Source organism: Lingula anatina, chromosome 7 (genome assembly GCF_051362555.1).
Source record: "Lingula anatina isolate TDL-2025a chromosome 7, LinAna3.0, whole genome shotgun sequence".
NCBI lineage: Eukaryota > Metazoa > Brachiopoda > Lingulata > Lingulida > Lingulidae > Lingula > Lingula anatina.
Window position 1 is genome coordinate 21,203,258 of NC_141773.1, and position 25,265 is coordinate 21,228,522.

The 25,265-nt window shown below is 34.6% G+C and overlaps 2 protein-coding genes across 7 annotated transcripts in view; one reads left to right on the forward strand and one right to left on the reverse strand.

Moving 5' to 3' along the window:
* Positions 1-8,906, reverse strand: part of LOC106181139 (VWFA and cache domain-containing protein 1) — a 34,080-nt gene extending 25,174 nt beyond the window's left edge. The window contains exons 1-15 of the mRNA XM_087017742.1: positions 8,740-8,906; positions 7,641-7,858; positions 6,744-6,806; positions 6,266-6,427; positions 5,729-5,946; positions 5,432-5,591; positions 4,814-5,024; positions 4,347-4,472; positions 3,738-3,817; positions 3,141-3,279; positions 2,223-2,496; positions 1,814-1,925; positions 1,153-1,315; positions 774-910; positions 82-248 (exon numbers count right to left, since the gene is read on the reverse strand). Coding sequence (XP_086873868.1) covers positions 82-248; positions 774-910; positions 1,153-1,315; positions 1,814-1,925; positions 2,223-2,496; positions 3,141-3,279; positions 3,738-3,817; positions 4,347-4,472; positions 4,814-5,024; positions 5,432-5,591; positions 5,729-5,946; positions 6,266-6,427; positions 6,744-6,806; positions 7,641-7,823 — 2,195 coding nt within the window. The 5' untranslated portion in view covers positions 7,824-7,858; positions 8,740-8,906. The remainder of the gene's footprint in view (positions 1-81; positions 249-773; positions 911-1,152; positions 1,316-1,813; positions 1,926-2,222; positions 2,497-3,140; positions 3,280-3,737; positions 3,818-4,346; positions 4,473-4,813; positions 5,025-5,431; positions 5,592-5,728; positions 5,947-6,265; positions 6,428-6,743; positions 6,807-7,640; positions 7,859-8,739) is intronic.
* Positions 8,907-9,037: 131 nt separating this feature from the next.
* On the forward strand, positions 9,038-24,736 carry LOC147760871 (VWFA and cache domain-containing protein 1-like). Of its 6 annotated transcripts, none has more exons than XM_087017747.1 (24): positions 9,038-9,202; positions 10,012-10,225; positions 10,975-11,037; positions 11,627-11,788; positions 12,335-12,552; positions 13,130-13,289; positions 13,781-14,003; positions 14,605-14,730; positions 15,122-15,201; positions 15,516-15,654; positions 16,041-16,314; positions 16,597-16,708; positions 17,124-17,286; positions 17,548-17,684; positions 18,486-18,652; positions 18,870-18,980; positions 19,302-19,424; positions 19,636-19,735; positions 19,956-20,051; positions 20,303-20,437; positions 21,066-21,184; positions 21,689-21,814; positions 22,633-22,766; positions 22,999-24,736. In XM_087017747.1, the coding sequence occupies exons 2-24, from the start codon at positions 10,052-10,054 to the stop codon at positions 23,316-23,318; spliced, it is 3,462 nt and encodes a 1,153-aa protein (XP_086873873.1). In that variant the 5' UTR covers positions 9,038-9,202; positions 10,012-10,051; the 3' UTR covers positions 23,319-24,736. The 6 variants fall into 6 exon arrangements, with proteins under 6 accessions (XP_086873873.1, XP_086873879.1, XP_086873875.1 ...); XM_087017753.1 differs by having other exon boundaries at positions 13,781-13,991; XM_087017749.1 differs by lacking the exon at positions 9,038-9,202 and adding an exon at positions 9,424-9,609.
* Positions 24,737-25,265: the final 529 nt, after the last annotated feature.

Below are 25,265 nucleotides of genomic sequence, written 5' to 3' on the forward strand. Positions count from 1 at the left end.
AGCAATTTAGCGAGAAACCCTTTGGAGATGGGTCGATCCTGTTAGATTGATCTAGGCATGGAAACCCAGTCTAAGACTCACCAATCAGTTCTGGTGTGGTCATAACTCTTAGCCAGCTGTGTCCCAGGGAATACTCTGACCACACCGTCCATGGTGCCTATAGACCTCCAGGTTATGTAGTCTGCACGTTTCTTCCTCCAGATGACTTCTGCTCTGTAAGTGACCGCCACACTGCCCAGGACTGAGTTCTAGGAGGAGATAGTTCAAAGTGCTGAACTATGTGTATACCACATTTTATAAGTGTATAAAAGACCATTTCAGTTCTGGAAGACCATTTCTGCATCAGTTCTTCAAACAAATAGTGGAGAATAAAAAAATCATTCCTTTGTGAGACACAATTCCCTTAGCAAAATATTAGGCCTGCTGCAAGGTCACAGCAAATTTGCTACAATATTGCTGCAAACTGCAATTCCTTTTTGCAAATTAGCAGCAAGATTATTTTTCTTGCGAGCTCCTGCAAACTAGTTGCTGCAATATTGCTGCAAACTTTTCATTTTGCTAAGGGAAGTGATGAAAGATCTGCACATGTTAGTCTCCATCTGTGAATATTTCCCTGATCATTGTATACATATATATAATACTACCTACTTGATATTAACACTAGCTGACTCTCTGCACCAGTACAGTGACAGAACAGTTCTAGAGTCTAGGAAGCATTTGTGTGGACACGTACAGGGATCTCAAAACTGAAAAATAAAATAAGGAAAACTAACCTTCAAGCCAGGGTTTTGTGAGCTCTGTCCTGTGAGATATCTCTCATATTGTGTGACATTGGTGGCTGTTTCCTCAGTGTTCAGATAGTGATATGGCTGCCTGAAGGCCCCTGGGGTGAGCATCACTGCACTAGAGTCTGCAATATGGACAATATCACATATTGTAGAGAATTACAGAGATAATTATACATTATCACATATAGAACCAGCATCTACATTTTCTCTAATCGACATGCTGACAGTTTACTATCATACAAATATGTTTGGTACAAAAATTATCACAAACTTGTGATTGCATTCTTTAAAATGTTTTCATTGACTGAAAGCTGAGAAAAATTCATTTAAAATTAGAAAAAGATACAAAATGAAAATCTCTCACCTTTGGTTGCATACTTAAAGAAGTGCTTGCATGGGATGGAATCCGACTTCAGGTCAAGTCTGTGGTACCTAAATATAGATGGCAGCACAGTAGGAGGGGAGATTTCTGTATTCTTGCTACCATCTGATATCACCACACACACAGACCAGGTACTGCCTGCAACCTGGAGGGAAACAGAAAATCAAAGTCCTGGGCTCTCTCTCTCTAGAATAAAACTTATTTTAATCAACTTGTTATTTCATTGTTTTTTTTAATTTTATTTCTTCAATAAGTTTTCTGTATTCTGTATATGTCATGGAACAAAAAAATTAATAAATGATAAAATTTGTAGAAAAAAGTGAACTGAAATGTTTAGCATTTGTTTAGTCAAGATAACAAAACGAGGGAGAACCTAAACAGTTTGTTCCTTGGCTGGGAGAAAAAATAAAAGACAATCTGGATCGCTTATAAGTTCTAACAGTTTAATTTACTACAGACTGGCCGATATTTTACTTATATATTGAACTTATTTAAATAACTACTATCCACATCTCTTCAATATGTTGCTCAATGCCACAAGTTTTCAACTATATCTCTGCAGGTTACTTCTTGCTATATGCAGGTAAATACAAATGTTTAATTTATTAACAATCAGAGATTTTATTTGAAGCTGAAATCTTACTGGTGCCCAGTAGTAATGTGACATGACATTTGTTATGCTAACACCTTCTCTGAACACATCTCCTCTGGCCTGTGTTCTGGTGGAAACAAAGCTGCTGTTACCCTCCTCACCCCTGAGAAGAAAAATAATGTTTCAAGAAGGCTCTCTCACATATCAGTGCGTTTTTAATAACAGCGGCTAATGATAAAAATATTACAAGCAATAAAATATGTAATTCATCCTTGTATTGTTGTTATTTTGCTTGAAGCTTTACGAATATGTCAACGAAACTTTCATGTCTGTGAGACGTATGGGAAAAAATTTGTTAAATTTTCCTTTCAACAGAAAATGGTACTTTATCAAAATGGAAACATCTTTGTGGACCAGCCTGTGTTTTGTCTATGAAATAATAAAAATATCTACTACTAACCTGATCATGGAGCTAATCACTGATTTAGCAGCAGGTGCCCTCTCTAAGTGATGAATATCCACAAAGATGGGATCATCTGGGTCATCATAGGGTCTTGGCAGCAGAGGGTGGGAATATGTCCTGCCATAGCCATTGATAACAAAGGCATAGCTCAGTTCACCCTTGTCAAAGTAGGTGGCTTCAGAGAGGAGTTCACTCATGGCAACATCGGAGCAAGCTACACCAATCAGTCGGCCACTGTGGTATGCAGGCAAGCAGATGGAGGTGATGAGACCTGAAAATATTTACGAACAAGCTAACAACAGTGATTTTAAATAGGAAGCAATTTATAGCCAAACAAATATAAAGCTAAAGAACTTTTGTAAAGGACCTGTAAGGAAAGTGACATCATGAAAATACACATCCAACAAAGCACAACAAAACGCACACATAAAACACAGAAATAGTTGCCACATATACACTACACCAAAAAAGTTTAGAAACATGAAAGTGTTATTCAATAATAAAAAAAAAGTGTGAAATGTAGTGGAAAAATCTTCAGTGAAACAAAGAAATGAATGGTGGGATGCATTATTCATCAATATTTGTTTAATATATTTACCTTAACTCATAATATTATGGTTATTTTATTAATATCCAAAATAACAATTTAGTGTAGTTGACTCATAAAACAGTGGATCAAACTAAAAGTTGTTGTGAGTAGTTTCTATCAACTTCTTTGAGCAAATCGGTGACAAAGTGAGTAGAGAATCATCAATAATAGCATCAAAACCTTTAATTCTAATCAATTGTAATAATCAAACTGTAACATCTGACAAAAATTATATAAATTTTTTTAAGTGACCCTTGCCATATGGAAAAAAAGCCACACTAGTATATATGACAGTTATAGGACTAGGGGACAGAAAATGGTCTTACCTTTATCCAATATATCCCTGTGTGGGGCAGAGATCTCTGGATTACTGACACCCTGACTGGGAGAGAGGAAGAATTTATAGTATGTTGCCATAGCAACAGAGAGATCATCTGGGTTCTCTACTTTGTTGAACATCCCCATCTGAAATTATGACAACAAGCACTGTATTAATAATAATTGTATTATAATGGCATTGGGAGCTATACTGATAAAATGTGTGTTAAAATTTCAATTATCTATTTAACTTATTATTTGGTACATCTTAATGACTATGACCTAACAATATATTATAAGTACTTTATTAATTTAAAAGCTATAATAACAATTTTTAAAAAATGAGATTGATACTCAGACATTATTATTATTCTCCAGGTAGAGTCAATTACTATGTGCTTATAGGTTGAGGGTATCTTTTCTCTAATTGCTACATATAATCTTCTTTATAATAAAATTTTTTATTTTCCAAGTTGGACCCATAAAAATAATGCATAAATCAGTAATATTCAGCACACTGACTTCCAGGCTATAAACAAATAAAGTAATGGGAATCAAATCTTTCAATAAAGATTTCATTAAATACATTTTCAAATTTCTCTCACCTTGACTTCTCCAGCAGACATCCTGCTTTGCGTCTGGGCGGCCATATTTTGAAGTGTCGTCTGCACACTACCAGTGACAGCTACAGAACAAAATCTCCAGAACATTATGCAATTCACTTGTAGGAATAGGTCATTTCAATCTAAAATGATGTTTGTTGTGCTAAAATATCAAAATTAGTTTCTTAAAACCTGGAGCAGTACAAAATATTCCAATGTATCTTAAATATCATTATAAAATAGTAATTTAACTTTTATTGTTTGTCAAATAATGAAGAGATGCTTTGAGCATGTGCAAGCAAATCATTCATCTACTTTAATATTAATCCACAGTAGTCCACTGAAACAAAGTACAAGTAACTATTAGTCTATAATACTAGCCATGTCTGCCCATAAAACAAAACATATACTATACAGCACAATATACAATTTTTTAATATTTATTACTGGCTAATTTTTAGTCAAATTAAGTTAAGAATGAATTTTAAGATAAAAATACAAGTTTTCAGTCTTATATATTGTACTGACTTAAAGCACACCTTTGAGATAAGTCCAATTTTCCGTGACCATGATAAAACCAGACCCAAGAAATTACACTCCTATGCTACTTACATTTTCCCAGACCAAATGTGAGGACTAAAACTTTCTCCTCCAGAGCAGCATTTTCATCCCTTATAATGCTGACTGGATCACTGCCTTCACTGCTGCCACCTGCTGCCAGAAATAGTACCACCTGATCTGAAAATTAAATAAAAAATGTTCATTTTTTAATTTAAATGCACCAACAGACCTTAAAAATCAGTCAGGTTCAATAACAAATTTAACCTGTGTTAATACATTCAGGCTTTTCATAATCAAACAAAAAACAGGATAAATATAACCCAGGATAAATATAATTTGCTAAATATGTAAAATTGACTAAGGTGAAAGACTGAAAAAGAAAAAAGATAGGCAGTCTTTTTTGAATCACTGTAAAACAGAACTCATTAAAGATGGACATAAGTCCTTTCAAAGACTTATAATGAAATAAGACATTTCTTAAACCAGTCCCAGAATCCTCTAAGTATAAACATTTTAACCTCTAACAGTTCCATTTGAACTTCTGAAGAAAGAGAAAGCCTTTTTCAGCCCAGCTTCATAATTTCTTCCTCCCATGGCCCTGAGACTGTCCAAGTATTTCTTCAAGTTCTGAATGTTTGACGGCGTGGCTGCAGCTAAAGTGGTGGTATAACAGGTGCTCTCTGCCAGCACTGGGGTAGAGGCAGAGGAGGCCAATGACACCAGACCAATCTGTAGAACAAAGTGTCATTTTAGCTATTGTTTATTCATAATTGAGCCCCACAACCATTTGACAATGTACAAACCTTCAAAGTCCTTTGCTAATGAATATGATCATAACTTTTAAAAATGGGATCTGCATTAATGTGATGTTGAGACACCTTTCTTCTCAGGATTAAAAATCTAAAACTCTTTCCTATTTACTATTAGCTGTATAAATGAATGAAGTGTGGAAAAATATAAACTTATAGTTTTAACTTCAGATATTATCTAATTCAATAATAGTGGATGTTCTTCACAGCTGAAAAAAAAAAGGCATCACATTTTTATGGAAAAAACAGGTTTCTTTGGAAAGATAAAGTCTTGGAAATTTTAATCTTTTGAACAAACACAGCCCAAAGAGTCCTAAGACACCCCACCTGATCGTTGGGACCCAGGGAATCAAGAACAGTTCTTGCAGCCTGCTTAGCTAACTCCATCAAGGTCTTGCCATTGTGCAAAGTTCTCATTGAGTCTGATGTATCCAGGACCAACACAACATCTTTTGGCACGGGAGACACTGCAGATGCATAGAAAGACCTGAAAGGTACAAGTGAGCAAAATTAAAAGGAGACTCTATGTTAAGAATTAATCTCTAGCTGGTAATTGCTATTCTATTTAATCCTTACACTGTTAGATATATATGTACCTCTGAAGTCCTATATTAAGTTACTTACCTGAACCTAGGATCATAACTATCACAGTCAGGCACATCTGTAGTTTTCACTGCAGGATAATTAAGAAGTATACCATCTTCTCCTCCAAAGTACTGCCACTTCAGATTTGGATTGATGCGGACGTTTTCCTTCATCACTTCAACAATCCTTGCCGTGGGGAATTTTTTATTCACTGAACTCTGGCCTGCTATTGTAACACAGGCCTTGTCAAAGTTTACCTGTAAATTATTCATATTATAATTACTGGCAATATATATCACCTGTGAATAAATATGGGTGGGATGTAGAAGAAAAAAATATTAAAACAGTACTTCCATTAGATTTCTTTTATCATCTGTGAATTTAGCTTGTCATCTATACCGTTCCAGTGAAACTATGTAAAAAAAAAGTTAACACTCACTGGTTAAATAATTATGCAATTCTAAACGTATATGTCAATAAGCAACTTTCTTCTGTTAGTATCTACATTCTGGAATGGTCCTATCAAAAAAAGTAGAGACAGAGAGAGAACGAGAGGTAAAAGATATTTCCACATACCTCTGATTTATATCTAGGGTCATCATTGGTATCTGTAATCTCACAACACTGTGTATATTGGTTCTCCCCAGAGAAAGACGAGTACTGCTCTTCTATTACATTTACCAGGCCCTTCAATGCTGCTTCGGCTCCTTGGATCTGGGCACTAATCGAATTTGCAAGCTGAAACATGTAAGCAATAAATATATTGTAGTATATGCATGAATATAATTCTTTTCCACTTAGTCAAGGGGACAAAGTTTAAGATTTTAAAAGGAAAACTAAGTACTTAGCCCACTTCTTGTTGAACTTATCTGAGGACTTTCTGATTACATTTTAACAGATAAATGCCACAAAACAACGTGGCAAAAAAAAAATCAGTTTTGACCCCTCGTAACACACCTTGCCAAATGTCAACCACCTTGAATCAAGTGCAACCCAGAAGTCAGTGCTTTAAGTTTTGAAGTTGTCTTTTATTATTTATCTTTTAATAACTCACCTGTTTAGAGATGCCAGCTCCATCTAAAGGACTGTTTGTGTACTTTAGAGCATCATGCTCTGCCTGGAAAGACACAGCCAAGATATTACAAAAGCAAAGAACAGCAGAACATTTTTTAAACATACAGGTTGCTGTAAAATGGATAAAATTCAAGAGATGTAAAAATATTGGTGCATATTAGAATATTCAAATAATACCCCAATTCCTTCCTCACATCAGTAGTTTTATAAACTGATCCATATCAACTACAAGGGCTGAAATGTAATTTAGAAAATGTCCGAATTCTCATTTTACAATGATGTGCTGAGTGACTAGGCTTATACATCTGCTGATGTTGGGTTCAAAAGATAAAACTTTAAAAGAGACATTGTATATCTTGTATACACTCATATATCATGGACACATTCATTGTCATTGAAGTTTATAAGTCTTGGTGTAAGTCAGCTGAAGGTGAACAACTGATATCCACTTTTGTTTCCTGCTCATGAAGTAACATGCACCTTACTGACCGTATCCAGGGTATTATCAACAGCAGGGGCGGATTTAGGCCGTCTTCTGGGTCTGCCGGAAGACGGTCAGATTTTCAAGTTTACATTGACGGGTATCTAATTTTTTTGTCGGAAGACGGTCAAAAATGGAGGGTGGATTTATGAAGATAATTTGGAAGCCTGTGAGAAAATATCTCTGGATCCGCCCCTGAACAGAAATAACACGTATGGTAAGCACCATGAGGATGCTCCACTATAAGAATATTTTATGAACTAAAAGGTTTAACATTTTCAGAGGCGTCCTATACAAGTAGCTATTGGGGCATATCATATGCTGCGGCTGCCAAACCCTACATATAACACAGACCATAACTAGATTACATCGTTCTCTGACTACACAATACTGCACCTGCATATCTGACACTCCCAGTCCATTGTCAGCTATGTCGTCCAGTATGCCTCCCAGTAACCTGCCATTTATCAGGGTCCCACTGGACATTGGGAGTGGACACAATAAGATGACCAGGGTGAGACAAGTACACTGCCAGACACGTTCTCTCTGTGTTGTAGTGTTTACACTGAACATTTCCATTTAGTTCAGCAGGAAAACATACTGCACTGGTGCATCTGAAATGAGGAACATGTTAAGCACGGAGGGCTACATTCTGCAAACTAAGAATCAGCGCTCACTCACTCCATATTGAGAAGGGGAGGTACAGTAAACCCCCAACCCCGCCCCATCTAAGATTATGTCAAGTCTGTAATTCCGGAGAGGTTGAAGATGAAGTACATTTTATTCTGAAATGCGAGGCCTATAAGGAACTACGGGCGGCTTTCTACGAAAATATAAGTTTCCTATGTAATACTAATGCCCTCTCTCCCCCGGATATGTTTATACACATCATGAATACAAAAGAAATGGATGTGATTACGCCCCTCCTCATATTCGTACAGAAATGCATGGAGAAGAGAGTAAGTCTTTCTGCGCATGTCCAAACCAGATCATAGTACCAGTGTGAGACCCGTTATGCGCTGTCAGCAGAGACTGGGCGTGTAGATCAAACCTGGTAAATTGATTATGGAATGCGACATTCGTATACATGTGTACAGTCACTGATTTCAACAATTGCTAATCTATATGTGTATATATATATATTTATTTATCTATTTATTTGTCTGTTCTATGTTCTAGCCACTAGTATCGTATTGTAATTGATTGTACCTTTATGTGAAGGTGTTTGTCAATAAAGAATCTGAATCTGTTAAGTTCAATAAATGGAAACTCTGAGTTTTGGGGACCTTTTGAGTTTCCTCTATTTACCATAAGATAAGCATTTCAATTTTCTGGCAAATTTGCTACAAATTCACAGCAACTGTAATTCTTTTCTCACACCATATTTAGTGGCAGAAAAATTACTCAACGCTGGGTTGTCAATGCCGAAGTCACCAGTACACATAAACAAAAATCGACATGCAATCTCACTTTTCCCAATCTGTCAAAATCTTACCAAACTATCTGGTTTAAAAAATAACCACCAGTAGCAAGCCTCTGACCATTCATACTACTCAATTTAAACCAAGGCATAAAAGAGCGCATTGATAAATTGATCCAGACACAACTCGTGTAGCAACTTCGATTCCTCAACTAGCATGCCCATTTTCCCGTCTCTAACTTGAAAAGAGTAGGGCAAAGAGTGAAAGAGGAGGTTTTTTCTCGCTGTAGTTTTGCATATTCAATTAATATATCGCAAAGAATAGAAAATTACGATAATTCAAAAACAAATACAAAAAAGTAGCATTTCTGTGGATGTTGTTATTATTATTTTTTCCGAGACATGGGTACATTCTTTTTTATTTGGAGGGTAGAAAATGACAGGTGTAATGATTACTACTTGTAGCTAACACACACAGAATTGTTTTGAAATCATGATTCAGACAATTTGAAGATGAGTATAGGAAATGAAAATTAAGGTACGTGTTTTTAATATGTGATTACAGAAGGGCGTTATATATCTAAATGTTTGATTGCTGAGGATCGTTGCACAATTTATAAGTCAAAATTGTAATCGATTTGCATTTGTTTGCCTGTTGTCGCCCATAATGAGCTCCAGTGGTGCGGGTGAAAATGTCAGTTCTTTTATACGTTTGACACTCGAGTATCAGCGCATTGAGAATAACGGACACAGGTGTTTTTAAGGTGGAAAATTTTGTGGGAATTTAACGCTTTTTCCACACGGATGTACAGGTATTAGGTCATGCGAGGCATTGTCACCGATCCTAGGTGTGGCTATAATGACTTGTTGCATACATACTAGTAATGTCCGGGATGCCCTTGAACAAAGCCATACTACAAAAGGGGTCTGATTAAGGGCGCTCAGGTATATATCCTAACTTCTTGGTGACTGTCAGATATTCGTACCGGGTACTGGCACTACTGTCTGGTATATGTATTGAGTTTGCCTAAAATTGAGACTAAAAAGTTGGAATTAAGACAAACCTAACATTAAGTAATTGTTTATGAAAGCTGGCACTATAGCTGTCTTTGTTAACACACAGTGAAAAATTAAAAATTGTGGCTTTATTAAACCTGCACTTTGTATTAATTGGTTGTTTCTAAAATTTGATTGTTCGTTTTTAAATGGACCACAATGGCAATAAGTATTATACTTTATTGTGTAATTCATGTATTTGTCATGTTTTTTTTATGTATAAAATTTTATGTATTAGGTTCATTTCAAATATATGAAATAAATCAAAATCCAATAATTCTTTTGTTTCAGTTAACATCAAACAAGTTTTAGAAGACAACACAAGACAACGATGTACATATACAATACAAAAAAGAGTATGTCTGGAGGAATATTCCATATACTGACAATAACCATATTGGCCACATTAACTGTGTCCAGTGGAGCCACATTAATTGATGGTGGGATATTAGGACAGGTGTTAAAGGAAATAGCTAATGATGCACTGGGGGTAGAAGAGATGCAGGTGAGACATTCTGTGGTCACTTTAATGGTTTTATTTATTTTCAACAGAAATGATGGTACCATCCTCTCTGATCTATACTTTCAATTTTCAATAACAGTAACAGGAGCTACATGTATTCCATCAGTACCCTGAGAGTTTGATTATTCATGCTTCTTTTCCAAAAATTGATAAAATTAAAAGATAAGAAGTTGATGTATGTAATTTAGGTTAATGTAGGTGTGAGTCATCTGATGTGGTTACTGAATGATAATATGGAGCATATATTTACATGTATTATGTTTAAAAAGACAAACAGTTGGGCTAAGTGGCTGTACAAAACTGCCTAAAAAAGCAAATGGAAATGATTAAATCTGACAATTAAAAGTGAGGTGTAAAAGACTTATAAAGTTTAATTTTTGCCCTGAAAAACAAAGTAACATTATTTTATGTTATTACAAAGAAGGCCAAATTGATGCTAGAAGAGTGTATATAATGTAAAATTTAAAATTTAATTAAATAAATTTTCACTTTAAAACTTAGAATATTATTCAATAGCTTAAATAAGAAAGTGGGCACAATCAATTTAATGTAAACATTTTTCAGATGCAATATGCAGAATAATTTTTCTGCTTATTATATGTATGGACAAAAATTGAGGCAACAGTAAATAATCAGGGATATAATTCTAAAAAAATGTACAAATTAGATTTTAAATGATCACATCAAATGTTTTTATGTTATTATTTTGATTAAAATCTTTTACTTTTCAGGCAGAATATGACAAAGTGTCATATAGAGAAGATTCTATTGATGGACCAGGGAATATTAGAGAAGTAAATATTTGGGAGTTGTTTGGTACACAGTACCACTTGGTCAGAACTCTCAGTTGTGGACATTAACATAAGATAACTATTAAGAGTTTGGTGGGACATCGTAATTATGTATTTACATTATCATTTATTATTATAGGCTGTCTTCATAAATCATATAGTTCCATGTATCAGGCTTTTGAGAAATATAAGAGAGAAAATAGATTTTAACCTTTAGATATTTGTTCAGAAAGAAGATTTAATTGCTTTTATTTCAGTAATCACAACCTGAATATAAGTGAAATGCTTATATTTATTTTAGAAATGAAAAGAACATTTTTTTAGTATTTTATGTCATTGAGATATGTTTCAGTTCTTTAAATTTTTTTTAAAATAAAGAGTTGCCATTTGAAGACCTGTTGACCAAAAAAAGCCCACAAAGTTTTCATATAAATTGTATAGTTACACAAATCACCAATCCTGATAATTCAGTCTCTGTCAGTAAATTGTAACCACCATCATGCCCATGGCAACGTTACTTCAAATGATGCCTTGTAATCTCATTACACCAATCCTCATATAAATGTTTTCCATGTATTGAAATTTTATTCAGCTTGCCAATTCGCTGAGAACCAAGTTCCAAGGTCCGATCTCTGCACTGACCAAGATCAAAGATGCCATTGAAGATGACTATGCCAGCTTCTCCAGTGTCAGATCTATGACACAATGCTGCCAAGTGGTGGAAGCTACTTATGACAAAAGGTTTAGTCAGGAGGTTTGTGATGTACACATACATATGCAAACATGGGCATATACACATACATATGCAAACATTGGCATATACACATATGCAAGGTCAGATATTCACATGCACAAGTACATACACATACCAAGTGCATACTATTCACTGATGCACAAAACATGGGTACGCACGTATGCTGTGCATGCATGCTCATTTATTTTCATTCAATATAAAGGGTGTATGAAGACAACTCGTGCTATACATATGTATATGTAGATGTGCACATGTGCATGCACACTTGCAGTAGTTAAGTAGCTGTGAGGGACAGACTATGCAGGTGTTTACACAGATAGTTCTGTTGTCACAATTCGATAATAGTAAATAGTAAAAACTTCACAGGTTTTATTTTCTGTTGCAAATTTAGATGTAATTTTTCATGGGCATTTGAATAAAATACTGTGTTATTACCAACAATGAGAGGAATATTTTCTTAAATACCAATTTTTAATGTGATATTGCCACTGAGTGAATCTAAGTCATTTTTCCAGTATTTGAAATATTTTTTTCAAAAATTGACAGGTCAACTTTGACAAGGCCTGTGTTACAATAGCAGGCCAGAGTTCAGTGAATAAAAAATTCCCCACGGCAAGGGTTGTTGAAGTGATGAAGGAAAACGTCCGCATCAATCCAAATCTGAAGTGGCAGTACTTTGGAGGAGAAGATGGTATACTTCTCAATTATCCTGCAGTGAAACCCACAGGTGTGCCTGACTGTGATAGTTATGATCCAAGGTTCAGGTAAGTAACTTAATGTCTGACCTAAAATTTCAGGTTGTTGAGGACAATTTGCATGTGAAATAAGTTAGTTTTCTGATTTACAGCATTTAATTAATATCACTTAAACATGTTATGTTTATAACTTTTACAATGGAAAATGTAAAACATCAGAATCTTCCACTTGCATTTGCAAAGGCAAAAGATATAGAGATGAATTTTTGATGGGCCATCATGATCATGGACAGGTTCAAAAATCATTTTTAAAATTTAATAATGTCTTTGTATGCTGTGTTTTAATGCCTGAGTAAAGTGAAATTGGCATTAAGGAAAATAAAAGAGAATATTATCTAGGGGTATTCTGAATGCATCTCATAGAGCTTTATTGCTCCCATTGTCTCAAGTTGATGATTTGAAAAAAAACAGTGCTTTTACAAAATATATAATAATGTCAAATTATGCAAAATTTTGCGACCTTTTGTATAATTTTGTATTTTTTTATTATTTGTTTGGAAAGGTATATACAAACTAGGTATTTAGACAAAAATACAAAGAGACTCTATATTTTACAGTGTTAGAAATTAAAAGTTTATGATTTCAGGCCATTCTATGTGTCTGCAGCCACTCCAGTTCCCAAAGACATTGTGGTTGTCATAGATACATCAGGATCCATGACAACATATCACAACAGCAAGACACTGCTCCAGATTGCCAAAGATGCAGCAAGAACAGTTGTGGAAACCTTGAGTGCAAATGACAGGGTGTGTTAGACAAGTTTTCATTTAATCTTTTTAATTGATAATTGTACCACCAGCGTTAGCGCTGGCGGTACACATGGTTTTAGTCCCGTCCGGATCGTTCCGCCGGCTCCTAGACGGTAAGGGCCTCCGTACCCATCTCTTGGATTTAGGTCACCTATAATCTCTACTCGTTCCACGTAAAATTTGGGCTTTGTCGGTATTGGGGTCTAGGTGTGGCACTCATTGCAATGCACCCTTGTCCAAAAATGGCAAAATTAAATGCTAATTATCTACCCTACGGAAGGAATTATGGGAAAAATTTCTACAGACGGCTTTCCAAAAGTCACATGTGTAGATTTCAAATATGCCCTTGGATTTGACCTTTGACTTTTATTTCAAGGTTAAACAGGCCAACATTTTCAAAAAAAACGAATTTTTTTACGAAAAAAAAAATTATTTGCCCTGTTATTCAGACACCACATTATGCTATGACTCATATCATCTTTTTGCAGGTTGGACTTGTGTCGTTTTCCTCCGCTGCGTCCACGCCAGTGCTGTCAGAGAGCACCTGTTATACCACGTCTCTAGCTGCTGCCACGCCACAAAATGCCAAGAACTTGAAAAAATACATCGATAGTCTGAGGGCAGGTGGAGCAACTAACTACCAAGCCGCTATGGAAAAAGCGTTCTCGTTATTCAATAGTTCTGAGAATTCCTTTAAAGGTGAAAAAAGAAGTAGGTTCAATCATTCAATCTTCCATTCATCTCTGCCTGTCCTGCCCACGCTAGCGAGTGGCATTCACAGACTACTCCACGCTTGATGATTTTGTGCCACTTGTCTCAGCCTTCTGCTTGGTGCCATCTTTTGAGCTTTGCTTCGGTATTTCATTACTCTTTGCCTTCTGGCAATGCATGATTTTTGTTAGGCTACATTAATGTTTTTTTTTAGTTTCTGACTGCATATTATGATGTGTTGTTACACAGAATTACTTTTTTTTTTTACAAAATTTACAATGTTTTGTTAAATATTAAAATTTTAAGCTAGATGAAAGAATTTTTTTATTTAAATTCTGTGTTGCAAAGTATAGTTTAACTGATGCTGTCACATGTTTTCTGTGTAAATAGAGTGCAGTATATTTGAAAATCCACAGTGATAAATTTCAAGAGTAGTGCTTTCATCTCATATTCATATTTGTGTTTCATTATTATGTATTTTTTTTATCAATTTATTCAAATTTTAACATAGTTTTTACATGGCGTAATGTTTATTCAAATTCAAATCTCAAATATTTCCTACCAAGTATCCAGCCTTTTACCTCTGAGTCATTAATTTCAGATAAAGTGATATTATTCCTAACTGATGGTAAAAGAACACAGGGCGGAAATCCTCTGGAGACCATACGGGATCAAAATGCCATCCTTGGCAACCAAGTCCTCATCTTAACATTTGGTCTCGGCCAGTGTAAGTCTGCATTTTAAATTATATTGATAATAATAATAATTGTTTAATAATTATATCACTCTGTAAATTATCATCCACAAATACCAGACTGAGCACTACCATGATATGGTGAAAGGTTGGGATTAATCAGGGGACAACAGACACCATTAATTTGTTTAAATTTATGTTTTTTTGATAAGATGGTGGAGACACTAAGACCCCATTTCCATAGATTTTAGATCGATCTTTCCCTGTGGGGAGTCTCACTAGAAGTGAAAAATATTTTGAAATCACCTTTTTTTAGTGGATTTAATAAAAGTGAAAGTTACAATAATGCAACTGAGTTATATTTCAGCCAATTTTAAGTCAATCATTGGCTAGCCATGCACTCAACATTCTATTTCAATTTTAGCCCTGGAGGAAAGTTCTCTCGCTGAATTGAGGAACATGGCTGCCCAGACTTTAAGCAATCAATTTTATGGGGAAATTACAGTGAGGCTTTCAAAACTTTCATAATTGCTTTTTTTCATTGATTTAAAATTATGCTACTTTAAAGGAGAGATGATGATTTTCTATTAATGCTATAAATGGTAATTGGTTGAATTACTTAAAAATTACATAAAGGATTTCTTTTTATCACTTTTCTCACGTTTGAAAAAATAATTGTTTTGTATATAAGGTGTGGGCCTTTTGCATATCTTGATAATTGCTTTTGAGGGGGCTAGAAAAATTATAGAGTTAAACAATAAAAGGGAATGAAATATTTACTTAGAAATTTACCAAAAATTTTTACAAACTCCTTGCAGGCTGGCACCTTCACTCATGTTACGGACCCAAATCGTCTTCGTTCTGCCATGGCGTCTTACTACGACATCTTCAGCTCTACTGGCAGTCCCATTATAGACCCCCAGTTCTCTGTACCATATATAGACTTATTTGGGACAGGTAAGGCTGAACTTAATCATACCACCACCCAAGTGAATTGCTAAACTAAACTTCTTAATATCCATGCTTATGAAACTGCACTGATTGACCCTAAAATCAGATCAGCTCAGTTAGAGAAATATGATTCATGCAACCTAAAACTATAATGTGATGCTTAATGATGTGAGGCCTTTAGCTACAGAACATAATAAGATACAAATATTTTAATGAAAAGTGGAATTACAAAATAATAAATATTTTGAAATGCTAATAGAACTTAGAATTACTTAAACATATTTATAAGGTCAGAAGCAGGTAATTTGATGAATATAATTTATATATTAATGTTTTTCTATAAATTGCTTCCTATTTAAAATCATTGTTGTTCTTATATATATAAATTTCAGGTCTCATCACATCAGTCTGCTTGCCTGCATACCACAGTGGCCGACTAATTGGTGTAGCTTGCTCTGATGTTGCCATGAGTGAACTCCTCTCTGAAGCCACCTACTTTGACAAGGGTGAACTGAGCTATGCCTTTGTTATCAATGGCTATGGCAGGACATATTCCCACCCTCTGCTGCCAAGACCCTATGATGTCACAGATGATCCCATCTTTGTGGATATTCATCACTTAGAGAGGGCACCTGCTGCGAAAGCAGTGATTAGCTCCATGATCAGGTTAGTAGTAGACATTTTTATTATTTCATGGACAAAACACAAAGATGTTTCCATTTTGATAAAGTACCATTTTCTATTGAAAGGAAAATTTAACAAATTTTTTCACATACGTCTCACAGACATAAGTTTTGTTGACATATTCGTAAAGCTTCGATCAAAATAACAACAATTCAAGGATGAATTACATATTTTATTCCTTGTGATATTTTTATCATCAGCTGCTGTTATTAAAAAAGTACTGATGTGAGAGAGCCTTCTTGAAACAATTATTTTTCTTCTCAGAGGCGAGGAGGGTAACAGCAGCTTTGTTTCCACCAGAACACAGGCCAGAGGAGATGTGTTCAGAGAAGGTGTCAGCTTAACAAATGTCATGTCACATTACTACTGGGCACCAGTAAGACTTCTGCTTCAAATAAAGACTAATTTCTGATTATAAATAATTTGAAGTGACTTGGAAAGATACATTTGAGCACTTGTGATATGGAGATATGAATTCAAGAGATGTGGATAATTATAGTATCAGTTGTGCTTCATTTTATTTATTTTTGCTTTCTAAGAAAGAAGTAAAAGTTAAAATGTGCATCTTCCGTAAAATCTGACTAAATGGTTACATGATTTTTTTTTATTTTAGACTGGCCCCATCATTATATCATTTGTTATTTTTTAAATTTTTTATTTTTGTCACGAATTCACTCCTGATCACAAAAACTACAGCTGTAACAATGACAATATATCACAACACCATGGAAATAACTCTTTTATCCCAAATAAGTAGCACTACAAGATAGGACCAACTCACGTTTTTTCAGATTCCTGGGAGTAATATCTCGGTATGTCTAGTCATAGGAGAGGGTGACAAAATCAGCGTGCCGTCACCTCAGACTGCAACGTCGGCCATGTTTAACTACCACAGATATGACCTCAAACCTCCATCAAGTCCATGCAAGCACTTTTCTCGATATGCATCGAAAGGTTCGTACTCTTTATAGTAACATATGCTAGAGCTTTAACATGTGTGGTATGCTGTGATAAGCCACATGGTTTTTTGAATGAAAATGATTCAGGAAATTCATATCATAGTCATGAAATTTACATTTTTCAGTGGAAAATCTCTCTTTAATTCCATCAAAATATAACACAAAATGATATTCTACAAAATGGTAGTAATAACAATGCAGAGTAGAAATACGTAGATGATATTTGTTTGATTTTCAATTATTGTCCATATTACAGGCTCTAGTGCAGTGATGCTCACCCCAGGGGCCTTCAGACAGCCATATCACTATCTTAACACTGAGGAAACAGCCACCAATGTCACACAATATGAGAGATATCTCACAGGACAGAGCTCACAAAACCCTGGCTTAAAGGTCAGTTGTGTATTTTATATAAGGGCTCCTGATATAATTCCTGCCTTAAAAAGGTGATATTTATGACAGATCTAATTGTCAATTCTAATGCAGGACAGGTGTCTGAGGCACAGTGGGATGACTGCAGTTACGTCATAAGCCATAGGGATCATTTCCAGACCCTATCATACTAACTGTTGATCGATCTCCAAGGGGATTCTTGCTGAATTGCAATTAACTTAAGCAGCTTATATGTCTTTCACGGAAGCTGTTAAGGGGTAATTAACTATTGTGTAGCAGCTTTAGTGGGTGTGCCAGACATCTAAGCCGCTTAAGCTGAAAGCAATTTAGCGAGAAACGCCTTAGAAATGGATCGATCCTGTTAAATCAATCTAGGTATGGGAACCCAGTCATAGATACTCCTCCCTCCCTGTGATAGTTAAATCTCTGGTGTGACAGGATTCTAAATGTTCACAGGAACACATCTGTGAGGATGACTTGCCCTGAATTGCCCAGTAATTTAGAAGCATGGGTGATAATTAAGTCACCAGTATAAAATGAAGTTACTTTTTAGTATTATTATTATAGATTATTACTTTCATTAACTCGTTAAAATATTTAGACATTTTGGTTCTGTTTGACATTTAGTATTTTGCTGTCTGTTTTTCTTCCAGTTACTTAAAAATGATTTATTATTATTATTATTATTATTATTATTATTATTATTATTATAGAATATTACTTTCTTTAACCCATTAAAATATGGTGAGAATTTGATTCTGTTTATCATTTGTAGTATTTTGGTGTCTGTTTCTCTCCCAGACCTCCATTCTGGACAGTGTAGTGATCACATACAAAGCTGAAGAAATCTGGAAGAGGAAACCAGCAGACTTTGTTGTGTATAGATCTATTGGGACGATGGACGGTTTAATGAGACTTCTCCCAGGGTTGCAGCTGACGAAAAATTACGACCACACCAGGAGAGCTTGGTACCTGTTTATCTTTGTCAGATTTTGTTTTGTGATTCAACTTTTACCCGAGTCTGAAGAAAAACCCAGTCTAATTATTTTTAGGCTAAGGCCACATTCAGAACAGTGGACTAACTAGTCTGCAGGTCAAGTATGGCTTCCCTCTAAAAAACATGCCATCTAATCCACTAATAGACACTGAATAGATTCTCTTTGAAATGTTACCTCCATTTTTTAGGTTCAAGAGGACCTTAACATACAAGGGCACAAATGTGGTTTCACCGCCATATTTGGATGTTTGGGGTTCTGGCTATGTCATAACACTCAGTCATACTTTATATGAGGGAAAGTGAGTAATATCTGTAATAATGATAATAATGAAGTGAAATTATTACATATTTATTTAGTAGTAATATTCTAATGAAATAGAAATGCACAATGCCTTATTTTTCAAAGTAAAGAATGTAATTGTTCCCAAAGAGCCGTAACATGTTATATTACTACCAGCAAGCACATGCATATAGGACATCATTTCACCTCTCTTGCATCAAAGTTGATAATGTGTCTAGTCCCATCAGAAACTATGTTACTTTTTTGCTTACTTTACACAAGATAGAAATATAGACCTACATGTATTTCACCATTGTGTTTTCGTGTATTATTTTGTCAGATCTGGAGGAGTGCATACACCCAATGACAAAGTGACGGCAGTTATTTTGACGGACTTCACCATTACTTATTTCTACCAGGTGATTCAGGACAGATACGTAAACTGTAGAGATGCTGGATACAGGTAACAACCAATTACTTAAATTGTTTCATTATATGTACATTATAAAAATATTTTAATGAAATCTTTTACTTTTGAAAAACTTTGGGAATTTTTGAATTTTAACCTAGTGTTTGATGATAGAAATATTATATTGAGAAAAAGAAAGTAATATGTTTACATACAATATTCTTTTTTGTTAATTGGTATGAATGAATATTTTTTCATGTTTTAGCTGCTTAGTGATGGATTCCAGTGGTTTCATAGTAATGCATGATGATTTTGTAAAAGCTACTGACACGCCTGATATTGAAAATGTACACATTTTAAAAAAGGTTAGTGATGCATACCTTGAACAGGGTGAATTACTTATTGTAAATTAGAATTCAGAATTGCGTATGCCAGTTTTCTTAGATCGGAAAAATAAGGCAGTGATTGTCTGAATTTTTTTTAATAATCAAAAGAATGAATTGCTTTTCAAATATTCAAATTGCAGTATTTAAAACCAAAAAATGTTATGCTTCTCATATTGCAAAGGATGGATTTCATTTTCAGGAACCTGTAATAGGTTCAAACCTGGTCACAAGGGGGCTGCTGTCCAAGAGAAGCTGCCTGGATTTTGAGTCAATAAAGGAACAATACTTTTGGCAGGTAAATGGTAGCAGTTTATGACAAATTTTTTCTTTGCATTTGTTTATTTTCAAAAGAGATCAGAATCAGTCATCCACTATGATTTGGCTTGATTAATATTTTATTCATTATGAAGGAATCTAATCTGATAGAAATTTCAGTACTGTCTCTTTAAACTGTTCTCAAAAATAAAGTTAAGAACTTTGCATATTTCTCAAGTAAAATTTTGATGTATTGTTCTGTTAAACCAACTTCTTTGAGTAATTTTCCAGGTAAATTTACCAAATCCTAATGGACTGGATCTTATGCAGAGCAGTCCATCATATGAAATACGACCAATTCCTAACAGCAACATTTACCTGATAATCTACAGCAAGAAAATGTCAGAAAGTATTTCTTGTTCTTGTGTAAGTCAATTATATATGACTTTGAATATTATTTTAAATATTAATAATATTGATATAATGAATTAATTGATTTATCACGTAAAGATTTTTATAAAAATGACAAACTTTTTACAAATTGTTTGATTCTTCATAAACGATTACCAGGTCTAATTATTTTGATCAAGATAAAAGAAATATTTTGCCCCTCCATCATTTTTTGAATGTTTTTACTATCTCAACTTTCTAAGAGGTAATGAATTAATGAATTAATACAAATATGTCACCTGCTTACTTTATTACCCAGTCACTGGTGGCTTTCTGTAAGCTGGGTTAGTGCTAACACTTGCCAATTTAGCCAAATGCTAAAACTGACTTCAATTGGCTAAACAAAAAGGGCTTGATTTGACTAATTTTATTCAAATTAAAGCCATTTGGATAACAAATTGACAAAAAAGTGGTAATTTGGCTAAGCGAAAAAAAATTGCTAGTGCTACCCCAGTGTAAGGAATGGGCCACCCAATGATGAAAGTTGTTAGCATTATTTTTTTTTTGTCAAAATCAAAACACTGTAACTCAGGCTTACATATCTGTAATGTAATAGATATAATTATAGAATATCTTATACTATATAGAGATGATTATTTTCCAGCCTTTTGGTTCTGTGTCTCCATCCAAGTTTGAATGTTCTCCAAGACAAACATGCGAGTGTCCCTGTCACAGCAAGGCTGACAACTTTAACTACTGTACAAACTTTTACACCTTATTATAGTAAGTGTCCCTGTCACAGCAAGGCTGACAGCTTTAATTACTGTACAAATTTTTACAACTTATTATAGGAAGTGGTTGTGAAACGTGGTTATCTTTATTCTTCTTAAACAAACCTTAAGGCAAAACCACAGAATACAATTTAACAATACAATACAATAATTTTTTTTTCATGTCGGGTATAAATTGAAAGGAAACATTAGCTTTGCTGCTATTCATCTACTTTACTTATGAGACAGATAGACCAGTTCATATTTCAGCATTCTGTTTTAGGTCTTCAATTATAATATTTACATTTATCAATTTCTTGTACTATTGATTCTATTAGACCAAAAATAATGAACCTGTATTTGAAGTAAATGTAGTCAATAGGCGGTTTCTGTGTAAAAAAAAAAAAAAAAAAGCAGCCCCGAACTCCCAGTTTCAGGGCCAAAGGGCCCCTTTTCTTCCAATATTTTTCTTAGCAACTTGTATTCATATCAAATATGAATGTCTTGTTCACTCTAGTGATTCGGCCCAAACCTGTGCCTCCCCAGCGCCTGACCTTACAGATATTGCCAAGGGGGAAGTCGAGAAGGTGAAAGACCTGGACCTCTGCATCCCTGTGAACTGCTCAGCTAAAAGTTCCCAAGAGTAAGTACAACTTGAGTTCATCCTGAGTTGAGAGGTCACTAAAACTGTTTTTTTTTTTTTTTTAATTTCTTTCATCAGCGTGCAATTTGAAATAAGATTTGTGGAAGACTGTCTGCAAAGTGCTCAAAAAACCTAGCTCCTAGGAGTTAGTAGAAGACTAAACAAACTGTATTCGCCTGGTGATTTCTGCAGTCAGGCAACTAGAATTTAAGACAAAGGCAAGCGTTTGCTAATGAACCACTTGCCCAATGTAAATTGGATGTTATAAAGCACCCCCCCCCCCCCCCCCCCCACCACCACCACCACTATTTGATTTTGTTTTTGCCCCTTACTTCCCCACAACCTCCCAAGTCTTTTAAAAATTGATTTTGGATTGGGGCAAGTAGAATTTTAGATGGCTTGTCAAGCTCTGAAGTGGATTGTCCTGAGTTCCCAAGTTTACTGAAGACTCCCCTCTGTTGTCAGGGTGCTTCTGTTGTTAGAGCTCTCCTGACGGTGGAGGAGAGATTTCAGTTAACTCTGACCCAAAGGGTGATGTACATGGAAGTAGAAGTTAGAACTATTGGATAAAGTTTTTACTGTAACATCTGTGGTTAACTTGATAATAGAAGAGTTTTAATGATTTGAAAGTGACTTTCTTGATTATTTCCATTGAATTTTTGTTAATGTTGTTGCTATAATCATTATTTTGCAAGCTTCACCACTACCGGTAAGTGTTATACCTGTTATTAAATTAATCTTTCATTTATTGTAGTGTGTTCATTCAATCTTTTTCACGTTTATTAAAAAATTTAAAACTGTATCTTAACGTATTCCAGCTCCTGTTTCTCAGTGGCAGGGTGCAGTTGGTGCTCTCTGGGTAAAAGAGGAGAAACCTTAGCATCCCCTTTCTGTGCTAGCCAGTCTGTATGTTACTTTGGAAAACTGGCCCAGGATCAGCCCTGCACCTCTGGTATGTATTGTGTGCACATGCACAAACTCTCACACATGCTCACGCTCAAACTTACACAACTTTTATTTACTTATAAAAAAGCAAAAATTCTGGGCATAGCTAGTCGAAATGGTTCACTCCTTTTGTTTATGTTGAAAAGAAAGTCAACTTAAAACAATTTTAATTTATTATAATTGTATTCATTAATGATAATATTATAGATTTATTTATCCTGATCCCATTACATTTCCAGGTACCTGCTCAGATCCTGATGGTGGAACACAAACATCAGGTGAAAACAATGCAGGGGCCGTAGCTGGGGGAGTCATAGGGGCAGTTATACTACTTATCTTAATTATCATCATATTCATGTTATACAAGAAAGGAAAGATCTGTGCATCCAAGCCCAGGACACCAAGTAATGTGAACAGCCCCGGCTCCAATAACTTGGCTTTCTCTGATATAACCTCCCCCCCTGTGAACCCCTCTGCTCCGCCCTCCTTTGGACATGTTGGCGTGGACCCCCCACCAAGTTACACTGAGGTCTATCAGCAAGGGTTCACTTATAAGTAACAGCGCTTTTTTTTTCATCTTCAAATTTCTTATAGACAGGTGGTATGATTAGGATGTGAGAGACAGAGCACTTGGCTTAAGCATCACTTGCACTTTACAAGTCTTGCCATTTCCTGATAATTTTATCTGAAATACTGGTATCAGGTGTGTATACGGGATCGCAGTGAAATTGCTTAACGTAGGTACATGTTCTTCATGTTGAATAACGTGATTTATTCATCACAATTCACATTTAAGATGGGACAACAAATTACTTATCCCATGTCACATTCCAGACATGTTAATGTGATATTCAATACAAATTCACATTCCAGATGTGATAACATGATTTTCATCCCAATTCACATTCCAGATGTGATAAACATGATTTTCATCCCAATTCACATTCCAGATGTGATAAACATGATTTTTATCCCAATTCACATTCCAGATGAGCAAAAACACTGCTTTTTATCTCTTTTTGTTCTTTGTATTACATATATTTAATTATTAACTATTTTTATAGGATATTATTATTATTATAAATACTCAAGAGAAGTGAAGACAACTGAATCTCTATGCATTATAATTTCCATTTAACGCAGTGTTGAGCATTATTTACATCTTTGTCGAATATACTTTTTCTTCTATACAAAAGAAATATCCATTGAAAATATTCATGTTTTCTCAAAGAATACCCCACTCTGCCTGAAATGAGATTTTAGACTATATATTAATACATATCATGTAACTGTCATTGAAATTGTTCAACTCATCTGGAACACTGTTCATCATTATCATTTTGAAACCAGATGGAGAAACTAAGCAGTTCAGAAATGATGCATATCTCTATGGAAAAATATTGCATAATATACAGACATCACAGGCATTGTGAATATCTGAATATATGTGTCTGAATATAATTTTTACTGGATTTATTTTACAAAAAAAAGTTAACTATGACAAATTTGTCCTAACAATGAGAACCCCTGCTGTAAACCAAGTAAAAGAAAAAAATGTTATTACTGGAAGAATTATTTATGCTGTATAAATTATTTATAGTATCACCTTGACCTTCGAAGAAATGATTTTTGCAGTGTTCTTATCAGTCAAGGTAAAAACGGTTTCAGTCTGTATCTGTGTGTATGTGTTTACAGTTTATATTTATAATGTTATACACTGGGACAGGTAAGAATGGTTTTATTGGCCAATGACAATTTTTTCCTCTGTCTTAGACCTCTTTTTCTTTTGCTCAAGTAACAGCCATTTCATTTTTTTTTTAATTTGATAATGTAAGCTTTAATTACTCCAGATGTTTTATGCTGGGAACTTTTATGGACACACTATGCAATGTACAATATCCTAGATGTATTTTGGAAATAATTTTCTGCATTAATATGGTATATACAATTTCTTTAATAAAGTAGTAATGATGGGCACCTTCTTTATCCTATACTATTGTTATTAAAATATTTGTTTTATTTACTTACACATTTCCTTGCTGACTCAAATCCAACTTGTATTCAGGATTTTAATAATAATAATATGTATTTATTTGCAACTTAAAAAGTTGGATTTTACAATAAAAACAAATAGTCGTGAGATGCACAATCTTAAAATATACTTGCAAGTTTTAAAATGATTCGATACACATTAAAAATTCATAAAAAAGCCCATGGGATAAAAGTTTTTTGGCACAGTGTACTTATAAACCCGGCGCAAAGTGTAGGAACTTTCATTTATCTCTGGTAGCAAATGATTGATTTTGTGTCCTTCAGAGTACATGTTATGCAATAATGTTTTAGATAGTTCATCTCTTCTACAAGCAAGAGTGATAAGTTTACATGTTTCAAGTGCCCCATCGTAGGACAGCTCTGGGAATATAATCTTACATGCTCTAATCTGAATGGATTCAATTTTATCAATTTGTTGTTGTGTAAGACCTGGGTGCCACACCTGACATGCATA